The sequence below is a fragment of the Syngnathus acus genome, chromosome 2 (genome assembly GCF_901709675.1).
Source record: "Syngnathus acus chromosome 2, fSynAcu1.2, whole genome shotgun sequence".
Classification (NCBI taxonomy): Eukaryota; Metazoa; Chordata; class Actinopteri; order Syngnathiformes; family Syngnathidae; genus Syngnathus; species Syngnathus acus.
In genome coordinates, this window is record NC_051088.1 from 15337374 (window position 1) to 15352526 (window position 15153).

The 15153-nt window shown below is 42.5% G+C and overlaps 3 protein-coding genes across 3 annotated transcripts; 2 read left to right on the top strand and 1 right to left on the bottom strand.

The window, feature by feature from the left end:
• Window positions 1–64: 64 nt before the first annotated feature.
• On the bottom strand, window positions 65–3893 carry LOC119130920 (calsequestrin-2-like). The gene is made up of 11 exons (XM_037264888.1): window positions 3426–3893; window positions 3195–3279; window positions 3015–3115; window positions 2782–2890; window positions 2370–2443; window positions 2169–2299; window positions 2061–2106; window positions 1925–1979; window positions 1735–1835; window positions 1483–1557; window positions 65–1408 (listed from the first exon to the last, which is right to left on the bottom strand). Exons 1-11 carry the CDS (start codon window positions 3657–3659, stop codon window positions 1199–1201), a joined length of 1221 nt encoding a protein of 406 aa, XP_037120783.1. The 5' UTR covers window positions 3660–3893; the 3' UTR covers window positions 65–1198.
• Window positions 3894–3958: 65 nt separating this feature from the next.
• poglut1 (protein O-glucosyltransferase 1) lies at window positions 3959–7790 on the top strand. Its single transcript, XM_037264904.1, has 11 exons — window positions 3959–4279; window positions 5042–5126; window positions 5217–5360; window positions 5458–5593; window positions 5668–5789; window positions 5858–5917; window positions 6146–6245; window positions 6344–6402; window positions 6543–6710; window positions 6808–6864; window positions 6937–7790. The coding sequence occupies exons 1-11, from the start codon at window positions 4207–4209 to the stop codon at window positions 7091–7093; spliced, it is 1161 nt and encodes a 386-aa protein (XP_037120799.1). The 5' UTR covers window positions 3959–4206; the 3' UTR covers window positions 7094–7790.
• A 461-nt stretch (window positions 7791–8251) lies between these two features.
• Window positions 8252–14869, top strand: timmdc1 (translocase of inner mitochondrial membrane domain containing 1). The gene is made up of 8 exons (XM_037264917.1): window positions 8252–8409; window positions 10446–10784; window positions 11338–11503; window positions 11945–12033; window positions 12325–12392; window positions 12670–12748; window positions 14394–14504; window positions 14588–14869. The coding sequence occupies exons 2-8, from the start codon at window positions 10468–10470 to the stop codon at window positions 14733–14735; spliced, it is 978 nt and encodes a 325-aa protein (XP_037120812.1). The 5' UTR covers window positions 8252–8409; window positions 10446–10467; the 3' UTR covers window positions 14736–14869.
• Window positions 14870–15153: the final 284 nt, after the last annotated feature.

Genomic DNA, 15153 nt, shown 5'->3' on the forward strand with positions numbered 1-15153 from the left:
ATGACTTGTCGGCCATTATTTTAAGAAGGTGATATGTCACTCGTTCCCTTTTTTATTTTACTTGTCACGCTGTTACCGATTGACGGTGAGCCTGTGTGAAATACAATAACTTTGACACGGGCCTTTGTATTGGGGAACAAAATTAAAACCTTTTTATGGCCGTTTGTACAATTGCTGTGTCTTAAGATGGTTAATGTTGACATTAATGTATATTATTGTTTCTAAAATGTTATGTTGCAGCACAAAGATCACAGCCTACGTCTAGTTTAAAATTGGCATGTCAGGCCTGAATATCAATGTGTGGCGCTAAAAACGAATTGGCTCGTCCCTGTGCAAATACAGTGTCTGGGTCCGCCTGTCGCAACTCATCTGTCCTCGGCTCCAATCCCCGCCTTCCCTTCCATATATAACTGCCTTTTGCTTGCAGGATGGGAATGGACCAAGAAGAAAATGAACATTTGCATCTAAATGGAATGCTTTTCCCCCTTCTATTTGTTTGGTAATGACGTGGTTATGTGCAGGTGGATGCATCGTCTCCTCTCCTCTGTCGGCTTCATCTTCAAACAAATGTTCTGTCCCGGCTGATAGACACACGGGCTCAACTATACGGTCCAAACAACTCTGGCCAGGTAGTTCATTTCCTCCTATTGCCTTCTGGGTGAGTAAAATCAAATACGACATGCAGTCTGTATTGGAGGTCTAAAAGAATGCTTTGTTTTAATGAAAGTGTATAATGTTGAGGTGCTCTTTTCAAATGACAAATTAGTCTGTTTTCCTTATTCCCGGGTAGGCGCTGGAAGATTAGGAGAGTCACAACAACACTCCTCAGTTAAAAGCCGGTTCAAAACAAAGCTCTTTTGTTCCCAAGAGGTGCTCGACATTTTTCAGTGCAATGAGGACTAATGATTGCTTAGAAAATGGGAGGGGGGAACCCTTTCAACTACTCCGCCCCATGCAACAAAACCTGCTGTAACAATGAGCCATTTTTTTCACTAGTAGTTTCTTACCAGAGCAAATTAAACTGAGCAGTATTTTACATTTACTTCAGCAGCAAAACCAATTTTATGACATTGCGCAATGATCATGGCACTTGACTAAGCATTTGGTGGCCATCATGCCATCTCAAATCCCTTAGCATTCACATCGAATCTCTAAAAAGGACATCTAGTATGAAACTATGATCAAAATTCTAACATACTCAGTCATCTAGGTCATACTCTTGGTCAAGGCTGTTGTCGCCGTCTTCTATCAGTTCTTCGTCAGAGTCCTCGTCAGAGTCCTCTTCAAAGTCGTCATCGTCGTCTTCCGTGTTAACTCTGCCCGACAGGACGTCCTCGATCCAGTCCTCTAGCTCCTCGGCAGTGGGCAGGTCTTCGTCGTTGGACATGTCTAGCCACACACTGTCGGCCTGGAGTGCACAACAAACGTCTCTTAAAGGTCTAGATTTTTTTTTGTACGGTACACGAGTAGAGTTTGGCTTACATCTGTGACGTTGACCACACCAATCTGAGGCCTGAACAAGTCCAACTTGAAGGTCTTTTCCCAGTAAGTGGTGAGCTAGACAATATGAAACAAGTTGCTGCTCAGTGCTCACTTTGGGCTGTGCTGACTAGAGATGGAAGTCACATGACTCATTTCCAAGTCAGCGCAAGACAATCTCAAAGAGTTCACTTGCATCTCTGATTGAAAGAAATTGTAAAAATGGTAAATATCAATCAAATAAAAAGGACCAACCAGAGGGAAGTCATCCGGATCAATCCAGACAATGCTGAGATCCGGGTTGTTGGTGTTGTCTCTCGCCACGTCCTTTAAGATCTCCAGGAATTCATAGCCATCTAAGAGTTGAAGGTGGAAAGGTGGAGAGGCACAACAATTTACAGGTCATCACCTTCTGGGCCTGAAGGAGAAGAAAATATTGACAGACCTGGATCCTCCTCTTCGGCAAATGCGACAATATGGATTCCATCCGTGTCATCCTCCTGGAGGTGAGCAAAAGGTTGAGCAAGTTCCATGATTTTCAACTGCATGCGTCACAGCCCGAGAGGTTGGATTCTATTTACCCATGTCTCAAACATGTTCTCTGCCCGGAGCTTCCTCAGAGTGGCCCTGCAAACATTTGCAATCCAGCGGCAGTTTTGAACAATATGAGTAAAAAGTAGCGCATGAACCTCCTGTGTTGATTGACAAAGTCTACAATCTCCATTTCAGATAGAGGTCTGCCAGGCAGGACAACGGGCTCCTCCATGAAGGGCTCATAAAAATTCACCTCGTTCATCTTGAGGGAGAGATGTTTGGCCACCTGAAAGAATCCAAATTCTTCTGAGAACTCGCATGACGCGTTTGTTTTGTCTCGTGTATTTTGCACTTACAGATTTATCAAATGTGGCAAAGAACTTGATGTACGGTTGAAAACGCTCCGAGGCCTCCTGAAAAGCTTTGTAGTCTGAGAGGCGGGAAGAGAGAGTTAGTGGCAGTACTCTCGCATTTCCAACAATATTACTACGATAAAGGAACACGACCTGGCTCCTCTGCCAGTGTAGAAGAAGTAAGATCTTGATTAGAAAATAACAGAATCAAAAGAACAAAGCTGCAGTATGACCTAGAAGTTAGCAAACGAGATGCTATTTAAAACCTCTCATGAGAAAACCCACACAGTAAAATCAGGTGACAGAGCTCGAGATCCCATTAAAGGTCTTCTGGGAGACAGCACGGAGCTATTAGAAGACACGATTTTTTTGTCCCAGTTTGATAAGTAGCGGCGTTACATGGTGGTAAACTAACATAAATCCTCTCCTTTGAAGTAACCAATGAGGCGAATGTCTTCCTCTATCCTTTCGAAGGCTCGGAGCTCCATTGCGTTGTTGATTATTTCCACTGGGTCCTCCAGCACCTGCGGAAGGAGGTGGACAGTAAAAAATTGCAAGGACTGATAATGTTTTATTCTTTTCTGAATAAATCTGTGTATTGGATTTTAAATCTTGGAATTATGCTACATGTGTGCCAGGTCCACTCACATCTAGAAGGAACTCCACAAGAGTGTCTGCTGACAGTTCTCCATCAAACTCAATGATGCGATCATCCTTGAAGACATACAGGCTTCCCACCTCTTCGAGGCCTGACCAAAAACAGGTTCAATTAAAAAAAAGAATACTCACTGGAAAATCAAGATACTCTTTGTGGGTGTAATGGCTTACCGAGCTTCTTGGCTACTTTGGCATCTTTCTGAGCGTCCACCATCCCAAATCCAATATCTTTGTTCTCCAGTACCTGAGCTGTTAGCTGATAGTGTTCACATAGAGAAATCTGTAAACTAAAAGCTATTTCCAGAGATTGGAGAAAGTGCAAGTCGTAAATAATTTTTGAGTCTTAACTTTCAAATTATTAGATGACACCATTTTCTTTTTTCTCCCTCAGATATTTCTCACCTCGAGGACCAGCTCGGTCATCTGGAAGCGCTTCTGCAGGCCTTTGTTGGCAGGCACGGGCTCGTGGTAGAACAGACAAAGCAGGTCAAATCTCTTCAAAGCCTTCTTGTAGCTGCGCTCGTTGATGTCCAACACTCTGTCCCTGCCATCAAAGTTGGGAAATTCAAGACCTTCCTCTGCCCCACAAAGCAAAACAAAATGAAGGCAGAGGGTGCAAAGCAGAGACAGGTGCATTGTTGTCCAATGGGAGAGTGTTCAGGGAAAAGTCATCGGCACGTATCAAACTTTAAGGTGTAGCGATTCAAAAAGATTGCACCGATCGTATGACAAAGGCTTTGTGCTCCTGTCAGCTATTGCTCTGTTTTCTCTCTACCCAACTGTATGAGCTTGCTCTCCCACTCTCTCCATCACCAAGTCAATCCCACTGGAGGCCTTTTTCCTCCTCCTCCTCCTCCTTACCCACATATGAGAAAAATGTTCATGATGATGCTGTCCGTCCATCCATCCATCTTTCTAAACTAGCCATCTATCAATTCGTCCTTTCAGAGCTTTTTTTTGTGCTCTGAAACTAGTATGTCTTTGGGGGGGAACAATAATTTAATTCAATCAAATAAGAGGCTCCATTTTCTGGGAAACACGTTTGAGCTCATAGATCTAACTTTACGGTAGGGAAGGTTTTGTCCTGCGCGTTACCGTAATTCTTATTCTCAGAGAAAAGTAGTCGATTCCAGATGAATACACGCCTCTTCTAGTCTTAGACAAAGCTTTAATATTGAGGAAAATGAAGCGGTGGTATCTGTGGATTTTTGTGTTTGTGCTGCAAGTGTGCATTTTGTCCTTGCGCTGTGAAGCAGGTACTATGTTGTGACTTTGTTTTTGTGCGTTTAGTTAAAACTATTTCGGACGGTCGTTTTCGCCACCTTGATACCTTTTGTCATTCATTAGCCCGCCAGCTAGCTAGCTAGCACCGAACTGACCCATCTAAAGTAGAACCACTTGGTCACATTTACATGTTTTTCGTGTGTGTATTATTACACATCGAAGTCCACATGACCCATTTAATGTTCTACTTTCTATTTGTTTTGCTCATCGTGGCGACATTGTTTACACGTGAGTTCTGCCTCAGACGGTTATCCAGTTACAATGTAGTCATGGTTATAGAACTTTTAAAATAAAAGTAAATCTCAAAAACCCACGTTATGGTCTGATGAAAACAAGTAAACACTAAAAGAACAAGGGTGTGTAGACTTTTTATAATCACCGTATAGCCATAAAACAATAAATCAAAGTACAAAATCAATCTCGTGAACATTTTCTCACATCATAGTAAATTTAAAGAAAAACTTATTTAAATGAATTTTAGTGAAATATGGTCCTGTTAAATTGAAAACAAATATAATTTTCAAATATATTTTGTCCTATGAACGGCAGCTGGTGGATACACAGATTAATTGTACATGGTGCCATCTAGTACACAAGCATGTACCGTAAATATTCTTCCTGTCATTTTGCTTGCACGAATAAATCAACAAAAATAGCTTATTTGTTGTAAATGAATTGTTACGGAAAACCTGTACGATTTCATGCGTTACTCTGCTATTTCTCTCTTGCTCCAGGCAAGCTGACAATAAGGGACATGATATCTAAGGCTCTTGGAGAATATACTCGGTGTAACTCTGCCAACTGTAGTTGCCATCTACAGTGAGTGTGATAATCAGTCATCTAAACAATCATCTGCAAAGACTGATATGATTCTTATGACTTTTACTTGACATGTTTTTTCTACCTCAGGGTCTTGCAGCAAGACTTGGCTCCCTTTCGTGGAGGAATTTCGGAGAATGTCATGTCTTTGACAGTCCAAAGAGGGGTGGGCACCCACTACCAGATCATTGGGCATAAATTGTACAGGGAACATAACTGCATGTTTCCAGCCAGGTCAGTTCTGCCTAGTAACTGGCATCCAGTTGAAGCATACGGAGCCGCAATTGTGTAGTTTCTGTTTTTAAAGTGTAGTTTCTTTTTGTGTCTTCAGGTGCAGTGGGGTTGAGCATTTCATATTACAGGTGATTGACAAGCTACCCGATTTGGAGATGGTGGTAAATGTCAGGGATTATCCTCAAGTGCCCAACTGGGTGCAACCAACCTTGCCTATTTTCTCCTTTAGTAAGGTTAGCCTCGATTCCCATGGAAAGTTGTGAAAATTCCCAGAACCTTGCAACCATGTGTGTGTGTGCACGAGTAGACTTCAGACTACCAGGACATCATGTACCCAGCGTGGACGTTTTGGGAGGGCGGCCCTGCTGTGTGGCCCATATATCCCACTGGGCTTGGAAGATGGGATCTAATGAGGGATGATCTCAAAAAGTAAGACTTAAGATTTCCTTTCTGTAGCCTGCGTGCATTTGCTGAAGGCAGACATAATGATGTTTTAGGTCTGAAGCTCAGTGGCCCTGGCAGAAGAAAGAGTCCAAAGGTTTCTTCAGAGGATCTAGGTAAGTTTTCTTTTTGTTTGCATAGTCATGAACTGTTTTTTGTTTTTACCTTTATTACCCCCACCAAGTTATATATTTTTTAGGATGTCTTTAGTTGGTTGGAGTCAGACAACCAAAATATTATTTATTATTAGAGGAGGGACCAAAATATTATTTATTATTAGACCAGAATATTCTGTTGTATTGTGTGATGAACGCATCTTGCTCTTTTTTTTCCTCGCCTTGTAGAACAAGTCCAGAGCGTGACCCGCTGATCCTGCTTTCACGAGAGATGCCAGAATTAGTGGATGCAGAATACACAAAGAACCAGGCCTGGAAGTCTGACAAGGTCAGAGTCTCATCATTCTTCATTTTTTTTTCTACCTGTCACCTGTATTTAAAATGCTCTGCTTGTTTATGTCTCAAATGTTGACCCATTTATTTTAGGACACTCTCGGGAGACCACCAGCCAAAGAAATCCCACTGGTTGAACACTGCAAGTACAAGTAAGGCATATTTTCTACCTGTTTAATCTCCATGCTTGCATGAGTTGACATAGTAGAAGGGTTTGTTTACGATCAGAATCTTTTTTTTTATTATTATTATTTTTTAAGAATAGCTTGCATTTTGTTTCTTCCCCCTTCAGGTATTTATTCAACTTTCGAGGAGTGGCCGCCAGCTTTCGTTTCAAGCATCTCTTTCTTTGCGGTTCGCTGGTGTTTCACGTGGGGGACGAATGGCAAGAGTTTTTCTACCCGCAGCTCAAGCCCTGGGTGCACTACATCCCGGTGAAGCAGGATCTCTCTGATGTCAGGTACTGGCCAATGTCAATAACAAGTCAAGTATTGTCAAACATATATATGCGTGTACTTTAATCAATTTAACATGTTGAAAATCCCTTCTGTTCACAGAGAATTACTACAGTTTGTTAAAGACAATGATTCCGTCGCACAAGAAATTGCCATAAGGTAATTGTTGCTCACTGACGTTTGAGTCTCCAAACACATATTTTATTGTTATTTCTCATTTGCTCTTTGCAGAGGGATGGAGTTCATCTTGGAGCACCTGCAAATGCACGATGTTTCCTGCTACTGGGAGCGACTCCTCACAGAGTTCAGTCAGCTTCTTACCTATCGACCCAAAAGACGCAACAACTACAGTCAGATAATGCACAAGCCTGGCAAGACAGAGCTATGACGAAGACACCGGCTGTGTCCGAATGTGCACTATGTAATGCGCTGTTAAGGGATTGGGCCATTTTGTAGGGGTGTCCGAATGTCCAGGGAGCGTAGGGCACTCAAAGTGACCCCCAATGCATTTGGAAAAGTAGAGACAGTGCCATATATAGTGCCGGACTATCTCATGATTGAAGGGTTAGCGAACAAGGCCGGACATGCAGGACCTGTCAAGCTGTGATTGTAAACGGTACAATTGTTCAAGCAAGTTTTAACAAATGCAATTTTTCTATTAGAGTCTCCACCAATGTTCTCATTTCTTGGGGGAGCTAAAGCCCGCATTAAAGGTGAAATAATAAGTTGAATATGTTGTAGTATTCACATTATAGTATTGTTTACTTGACCAAGCAGCTGTGGTGATGTATCTGGTCCAAGTATAGAACATTTCCTAGCTTTTTAAATAGTAGATAGGGTTTTTTTGTGGAGGACTTAATACATACTGGACCTGGCATCCTTTATTTTCTGTATGTTAGCATTTACTTGGTACATATTTGAATTTGTTTGATACTGTTTTTACTGCATAAATACTCATGTTGTTTGCAGATTGTTTTTTGTTTTACTACTGATGGAAAGAAGAGAGGGTGGATGGAGTAACAACAATTTAGAGGAGCTTAACTGGATGTGATATAAGAAAAATAAAAAAAACAACTCTCTAAAATAAAAATAACTGTCCAAATGTAACTTTTTTTCATCAGTTAACAACTTAGGCAAAGTTATGGAAACATGATTTTGCTATGTTGTTTTTGGTCGGCATTGCAAATCAGAATATCTTCTTTATCTTACCTGGGTAAACAAAGGTTATATGTATAGGCCAGCTCTTAAACGGCATGCAAAATGTAACATGGTATTTTTATTTTAGTACAACCACAATGGAAGTTATGCAGAGATGTTTTTAATTGAAATAGGTACATTTTAATCAATCAGTACATCTACTTTGTTTGAGGTTGTTTTTTTTTTTTTTTTTACACAAATATCTATTTGTACAGAGTGCTAGTGCTTTTGACACTTCTATGCATTCATTTCATTTTGAAAAACATTTGACTCATTAGCTCTATCCCACGTCCGTCCACTTGGCGGCAGTAATGCAATACTAAGGTTTGTCAGCTGCCATTAAACAAACGAAGAACAAGCTCAAAGGTGAGAGGTCGTGAAGAAGCAAGGACGATGTCATGCGCAAATTCTTGAAGGGGAATAGCAACGCAAATTAATTAAATCACTCATTAAATTCCCCTCTCAGATCCCACATATCCACGGGACTGGAGTATTAACGTGTTTGAGGTAAGTTACGTTTTTGAAGCTAACCAAGACATTAGCTGCTTGTGCATTTATGACAACAAAGTCTGAAGGAAAATATTAAGATATATGGTAGGTAGGTGCACGCCCACAGTTGCTGCTGTTTCGATCTTATGACAAATAACAAACAAAAATCTGCGCTACATACAGTGCCTTGCGAAAGTATTCGGCCCCCTTGAACCTTTCAACATTTCGCCACATTTCAGGCTTCAAACATAAAAATATAAAATTTTAATTTTTTGTCAAGAATCAACAACAAGTGGGACACAATCGTGAAGTGGAACGAAATTTATTGGATAATTTAAACTTTTTTAACAAATAAAAAACTGAAAAGTGGGGCGTGCAATATTATTCGGCCCCTTTCAGTGCAGCAAACTCACTCCAGAAGTTCAGTGAGGATCTTTGAATGATCCAATGTTGTCCTAAATGACTGTGATGATAAATAGAATGTACCTGTGTGTAATCAAGTCTCCGTATAAATGCTCTTTGATAGTCTCAGGGTTCTGTTTAAAGCGCAGAGAGAACCATGAAGACAAAGGAACACACCAGGCAGGTCCGAGATACTGTTGTGGAGAAGTTTAAAGCCGGATTTGGATACAAAAATATTTCCCAAGCTTTAAACATCTCAAGGAGCACTGTGCAAGCAATTATATTGAAATGGAAGGAGTATCAGACCACTGCAAATCTACCAAAACCCGGCCGTCCCTCCAAACTTTCATCTCAAACAAGGAGAAGACTGATCAGAGATGCAGCCAAGAGGCCCATGATCACTCTGGATGAACTGCAGATAACTACAGCTGAGGTGGGAGAGTCTGTCCATAAGACAACAATCAGTCGTGCACTGCACAAATCTGGCCTTTATGGAAGAGTGGCAAGAAGAAAGCCATTTCTCAAAGATATCCATAAAGAGTCTCGTTTAAAGTTTGCCACAAGCCACCTGGGAGACACACCAAACATGTGGAAGAAGGTGCTCTGGTCAGATGAAACCAAAATCGAACTTTTTGGCCACAATGCAAAACGATATGTTTGGCGTAAAAGCAACACAGCTCATCACCCTGAACACACCATCCCCACTGTCAAACATGATGGTGGCAGCATCATGGTTTGGGCCTGCTTTTCTTCAGCAGGGACAGGGAAGATGGCTAAAATTGATGGGAAGATGGATGGAGCCAAATACAGGACCATTCTGGAAGAAAACCTGTTGGAGTCTGCAAAAGACCTGAGACTGGGACAGAGATTTATCTTCCAACAGGACAATGAACGAAAACATAAAGCCAAATCTACAATGGAATGGTTCACAAATAGACGTATCCAGGTGTTAGAATGGCCAAGTCAAAGTCCAGACCTGAATCCAATCGAGAATCTGTGGAAAGAGCTGAAGACTGCTGTTCACAAACGCTCTCCATCCAACCTCACTGAGCTCGAGCTGTTTTGCAAGGAAGAATGGGCAAGAATTCCAGTCTCTCGATGTGCAAAACTGATAGAGACATACCCCAAGCGACTTGCAGCTGTAATTGCAGCAAAAGGTGGCGCTACAAAGTATTAGCGCAAGGGGGCCGAATAATATTGCACGCCCCACTTTTCAGTTTTTTATTTGTTAAAAAAGTTTAAATTATCCAATAAATGTTGTTCCACTTCACGATTGTGTCACAATTGTGCTCACGGACTTTTTTTCTATCAGCGGCAGCGCTCCGTCATTATTCCCAGCGAATACTGGTAAAATTATTTTCACCTATTGCACCGCTATTACGTTCTCTGCTAATTGAGCAGTATAGAAAAAGGATGGATGCACCATGTTCCATACAAACACATACTGTATTATTACCATGTAAACTGAAAGGCCATATAGAGAGTAAAAAGTGTAAGTATAGCTCCGAGCCTACATGTTTTTAAAGACTTTGCACCACTTGACATCTGCTTATTTGGACAGCCTCTCTAGTATGGGGCGGTTTGTTTTGAAATGGAGGGGAGTGGGGGCTTGAAGCTGCAGCGGCAACTGTGTTTGTGCCTATGCGCCACAGCATGAACGCTAGCTGAAGCGTGATGCATCCAGAGCAGCCCACAACAGGCTTCACCCTTCGGAGGCGACTGGCAGATTCGGCCCCTCGGGGCACGTTGAGCACCGGGCCAGTGCGGGGCCTGAGCCAGAGCGCCAAAGCTCCTCGCTTCTGCCCCCTGTTCCCCAGGGTCCATGCAGCTGACATGGCTTCTGCCCAGCCCGCGCAGATGCCCTCGTCTCCCTCCTCCACCTGCGCGGCTCCTCCGCAGCCCATCCCTGCCCCCGCCTTGCCAAGCAACATAGGCAAGCCAGACTTCCCAGACACGGGCTGGGACCGCATTAAGGATCTCTTTCAAAAAGAGTTAGTGCTTTTATATTTGTCTTTTCACCTTACAGTTTCCCTCTGTCGAGAAAAAATATAGCGACCAACCGTTTATGGCAGGGGATACATTCCACACCTGCCCTAGTTGAAAAACATTTTTGCTTGTGAGGTTAAGCAGCACAGAGAATGAATGAACGTAACTGTGCCCTTCTTGCATGCTGCGAAAACATTCAAACATCAAAACGCACAAATTGTTCCAACAAAGAAAAAAAGGAAGACTCGCACACGCAATTCTCCAAGTAAATGAAGCAAAGTGTGCTTGCTGTTTATTCATCCTCAGCTGACATTTACAAATAAGCAATGTATACAAATGCCAGAATGTTCTACCAAACCACTATTTTAATGCTGACGCATGTGAAATGTCATCAATTGGCTCATAGAAATAGCATGGATGTTACGATGGTTTTAAATATTCAAACAACCGCTGCGGCATCACCGAGGAGAACAATGTTGCCAAAAGTGTTCATTTTACAATTACCTAACTTTTTTCTTGAATGCCGTGTTGACCTCCACTGTATGCCGTCCTCCTCAGTGCGACTCAGGGTTATCCAGAGGAGGTGACCAACGTGGTAAAAAGTGGCCTTGTGGCCTCTATAGCGGGCTTGATCTACGGAGGCCTGCCGGCAGCTCGCCACGCTAAGCAGCGCTACATCCAGCTGAGCCAGGCAGAACTCTACACCAGTCGTGTGGAAGCAGTGGTAAGGGAGCGTAGCGCTGGTGGGGCGCTGTAGACCAAGGACGGAAAATGGACAGAAGTGACTGAAAATGTTTTTGAAAAATATTGATTTCTGCGCACAATTGATGCCACTCTTAAAAGGTCTTTTTGGGGGGGCTATACTATACCTGCCCACACATGGTTTAAACAAACACAAAGAGTAGATTTGTTTTTCAGGAATACTGTATTTTAGGGACTCTTAAGTCCTTTAGATGTTTAGGTTACGTTAGTCAAAAAAAAAGGAGAAAAAAACACAAGTCGCCTTGGACTTAAAAGACCCCAAATTCCCGCTCCCTGTTTGTGTTGACAGCAGCAATGAGTTCAGATAGGATTCAAAATTGACAATTTTTTATTTATTCATTTGTTTTTGGCTCTCTTATTTATTTATTTTCTTCTCCCTTTTCTGTGTGTTCTGTCAAATCAGCGTTTGGCCCACAACGCAGCTATCCGAGGTTTTGTGAGATATGGACTCCGATGGAGCTGGAGAGTTGCTGCTTTTGTTACCTTGTTCAAGTAAGATAAAAAAATCCGATCAGGTCTGCGTGTTGATCACAAACTCTTTAGAGCAGCAAGGTTGGATCGATTGCTCAGCCGTAGTTGAATTTTGATGAGACCAAATGATGTGACTCAAAACACATTGTCGTCAATTCTGAATTGTTACACTCAATCTGTGACACCGGCATTCATCACCACATTGTTTCGTAAATCCAGTTTGGCAACATCATCACGGGAACTTCTCAGAAGATAAAAAATAGATCATTGATTGTAATGTTGTGTTTCCATGTTTCTCTGTCCTGCCTCCAGTTCTGTAAGCACAGGACTGTCAGTTTACCGTGACAAGTACACCGTTGGCAATTTTGTTGCAGCTGGAGGTGAGTTGATGGATTCTTATGCTCCCCAAATGGTGGTTCATATTGTTAGAGAAGCTAAATGCTCTCGGTTAAACAATTGAATTGTGCCCATCCTAAGTACTCAAGTTGGTTGATGACGTGGAACCACTATTGTTAAATGCTTCAAATCCTCGTTAAGATGCTCGTTAACTTCCAAATTGTGCATTTTTATGTTGTTTACACAATGGAATAGAAAATATAAATCATTATGATTTGGAAAATCTTTGTGTGTCTGTGTGGCCATGCGTGGCGAGTGTAGCTGTGACCGGAGGGGTTTTCCGACTAAACTTGGGCCTGCGAGGCCTAGTAGCAGGCACCATCATCGGAGCAGCACTCGGGTAAGCAGCCCGTCGTTCTTTTTGCATTCATCCGCAGCTCACACCGATAACGCCATGGTCTTCACGTTTGTTGTACATGTTGACAGAGGTTGGGAGCAATGAGCACTCTGGCAGCCAGCTGCGGCCCTTCCAGCAACCCTCTGTGCCCCAGCTGAGGCTCCCCCTCCCTTCCCATGTCCTCAACCCTGCGCTGGCTGCCAGAGGCGCTCATGTCCTTGGAGTAGTGCTGCGGCTTGGCTAATAGAGCGGAGCGGCCGGCCAAGGCGGCAGCTGCCCCTCTTCTCTCTATCATCTCTGTTATTCCAGCCTCTCTTCTCCTGAACTAATGCTTCACTTGCGCTCATTTGCTGCATCTTTCCCCGTAGCTTTGCACGCACAAGTAGGATTGTCAATGTTTGGTCAACTTTGATGTCTATACGTGTGTGATCCCCCCCCCTTCAGTGCCATTCAAGGGGAGAAGTGGGTTGGCGTTGGGCGGAATGTTTGGACCTCCAGAACAATTTTTTGGGATTCCTGCCCAAAAGCCATATTTGTTCAACTATTAACATGACATCTTCAATGTGCAAGCTACTTTCAACACTAAAGTTAAAAAAAAAACACACGTGTGGTCTGACCAATGATCAATAGATTTATGAAAACATTTATCAAATTGTTTCAGCCCGACACCAGCGATGTATATACATACAAATGTATGCCAATAAATAAATATTAATATAAATAATATAATTAAAATAAATATTACTCTATTTCAGTCCCCTAAAAACTTCACTTTCACTAAATCTAATCATGAGTTTCTTGCATTCTCTGCTACGCTTCTACTTCCTTTTGTGGGCAGACGTCCACACATTAAAATTTCCAACCATTGTTTTGGAAACCCCTCATTTATTTATATATATATATATATATATATATATATATATATATATATATATATATATATATATATATATAAAATGTTATAGACTTTTTTTTTTTTTACTATCCGTAAATAGCATGGGTCCACTCGACTTACATTGTAAAATGATGCCTGCCGAACGCTGTGAAGTCCCCTGCTGCCATCACGTGGCGGACTGTCTGGACCTCACTTTTACACCAAGTCCCAGTTTTGCGAAAATGCCAAAAACCTGACAACTAAACCTGATTGATAATATTGAAGAACAGAAGTGTGGGTCAGATCACACACACATACGCACAGACGCACACACGCGTCGCCGCCACCCCCTCCCACATTAACGTGTGCCCGAGTGACCACAGCCACCTGGAGAGTTTGACGTGCAAATCGGCTCGGTCTTGTGGCAGGTGCAGGCAGAGCAGACGTGAAAGGAGGTTAAGCTATATATCACGCTCCAGATATCGCATCAGATTGGTCCAAACGTGCTGTAATTGAGATTGAATGGACAGCCAGCTTGCATCCAGTCCAGTTGATCAACAGTGTGCATACTTGTTAAGATGACTTGATTACAGTTTTTGTCCCCCATCATCATGGCCATTTAAAACTATCATTCTGCTATTGCGATTTGAATTTAATTCCTTGTTCAGCCCTAATAGTTTGTGTATGTAAACAGGATGTCAAACTTTCAAGATAGAAAACTTCAGGCATGCAGCAGGAACACGTCATCCAAGTATCAATGAATTCTATTTGTAGGATTCCTACGGGCGCTGTGATCATTAGCATGCTGTCAGTGACGGGAGAAAGTATGCGAGAAAGGAGGCGGCGAGAGCGCAGGGAGACTTACGAGATGAAACTTGCAGAGTGGTGAGTTGAACTCTGTGACTGTCAGAAAGACAGACAAGGCGCTACAGTGCCTTGATTTTTGACTTGTGGTTGGTGATCATCAGGTCGGCACGACTTGAGCTGACGGATGAGTTGATAGGTGACCTGACCGTGACTTCAAAGGCGGAGGAGGTCGAACGGGACTTGAAGAGGATCCAGGACCTCCTCAATTTACCGCAGAATGATGCGGCGCAGGACTCGAGCAGCCAATGACGGTGCTACCGGTTAAATGACGAACACAAAAAATGTGACTTCACATAACGCTGAGGAGAAATAAGGGCTTCACTTAGAGTTGACCCGTCGTGCAGCACTCGTGCAGCAAGTCAAAGGAAAAAAATAAACAAAAAGATCAAATGATGATCACATCTTGCAGGCCCAACAAAATGAATGATCTAACGATCTAATGATAATATTAATAACGATGATGTCGTTATCTCCATCCATGTAGTGTGTACAAGTGTACGGTTTGTGACATGGTCACGTGACACGTCATGTGGACCTCACGGAGGAAACCTGAACGTCTGGCTTTAACCTTTTAGCAACTTGCATCCACATTGTCATTCACTGTTTCACGCTTCAGTGTGTACTGTCTTTGCTAATATCGTAGAGTTGAAATTCAGTGGTAAACTCC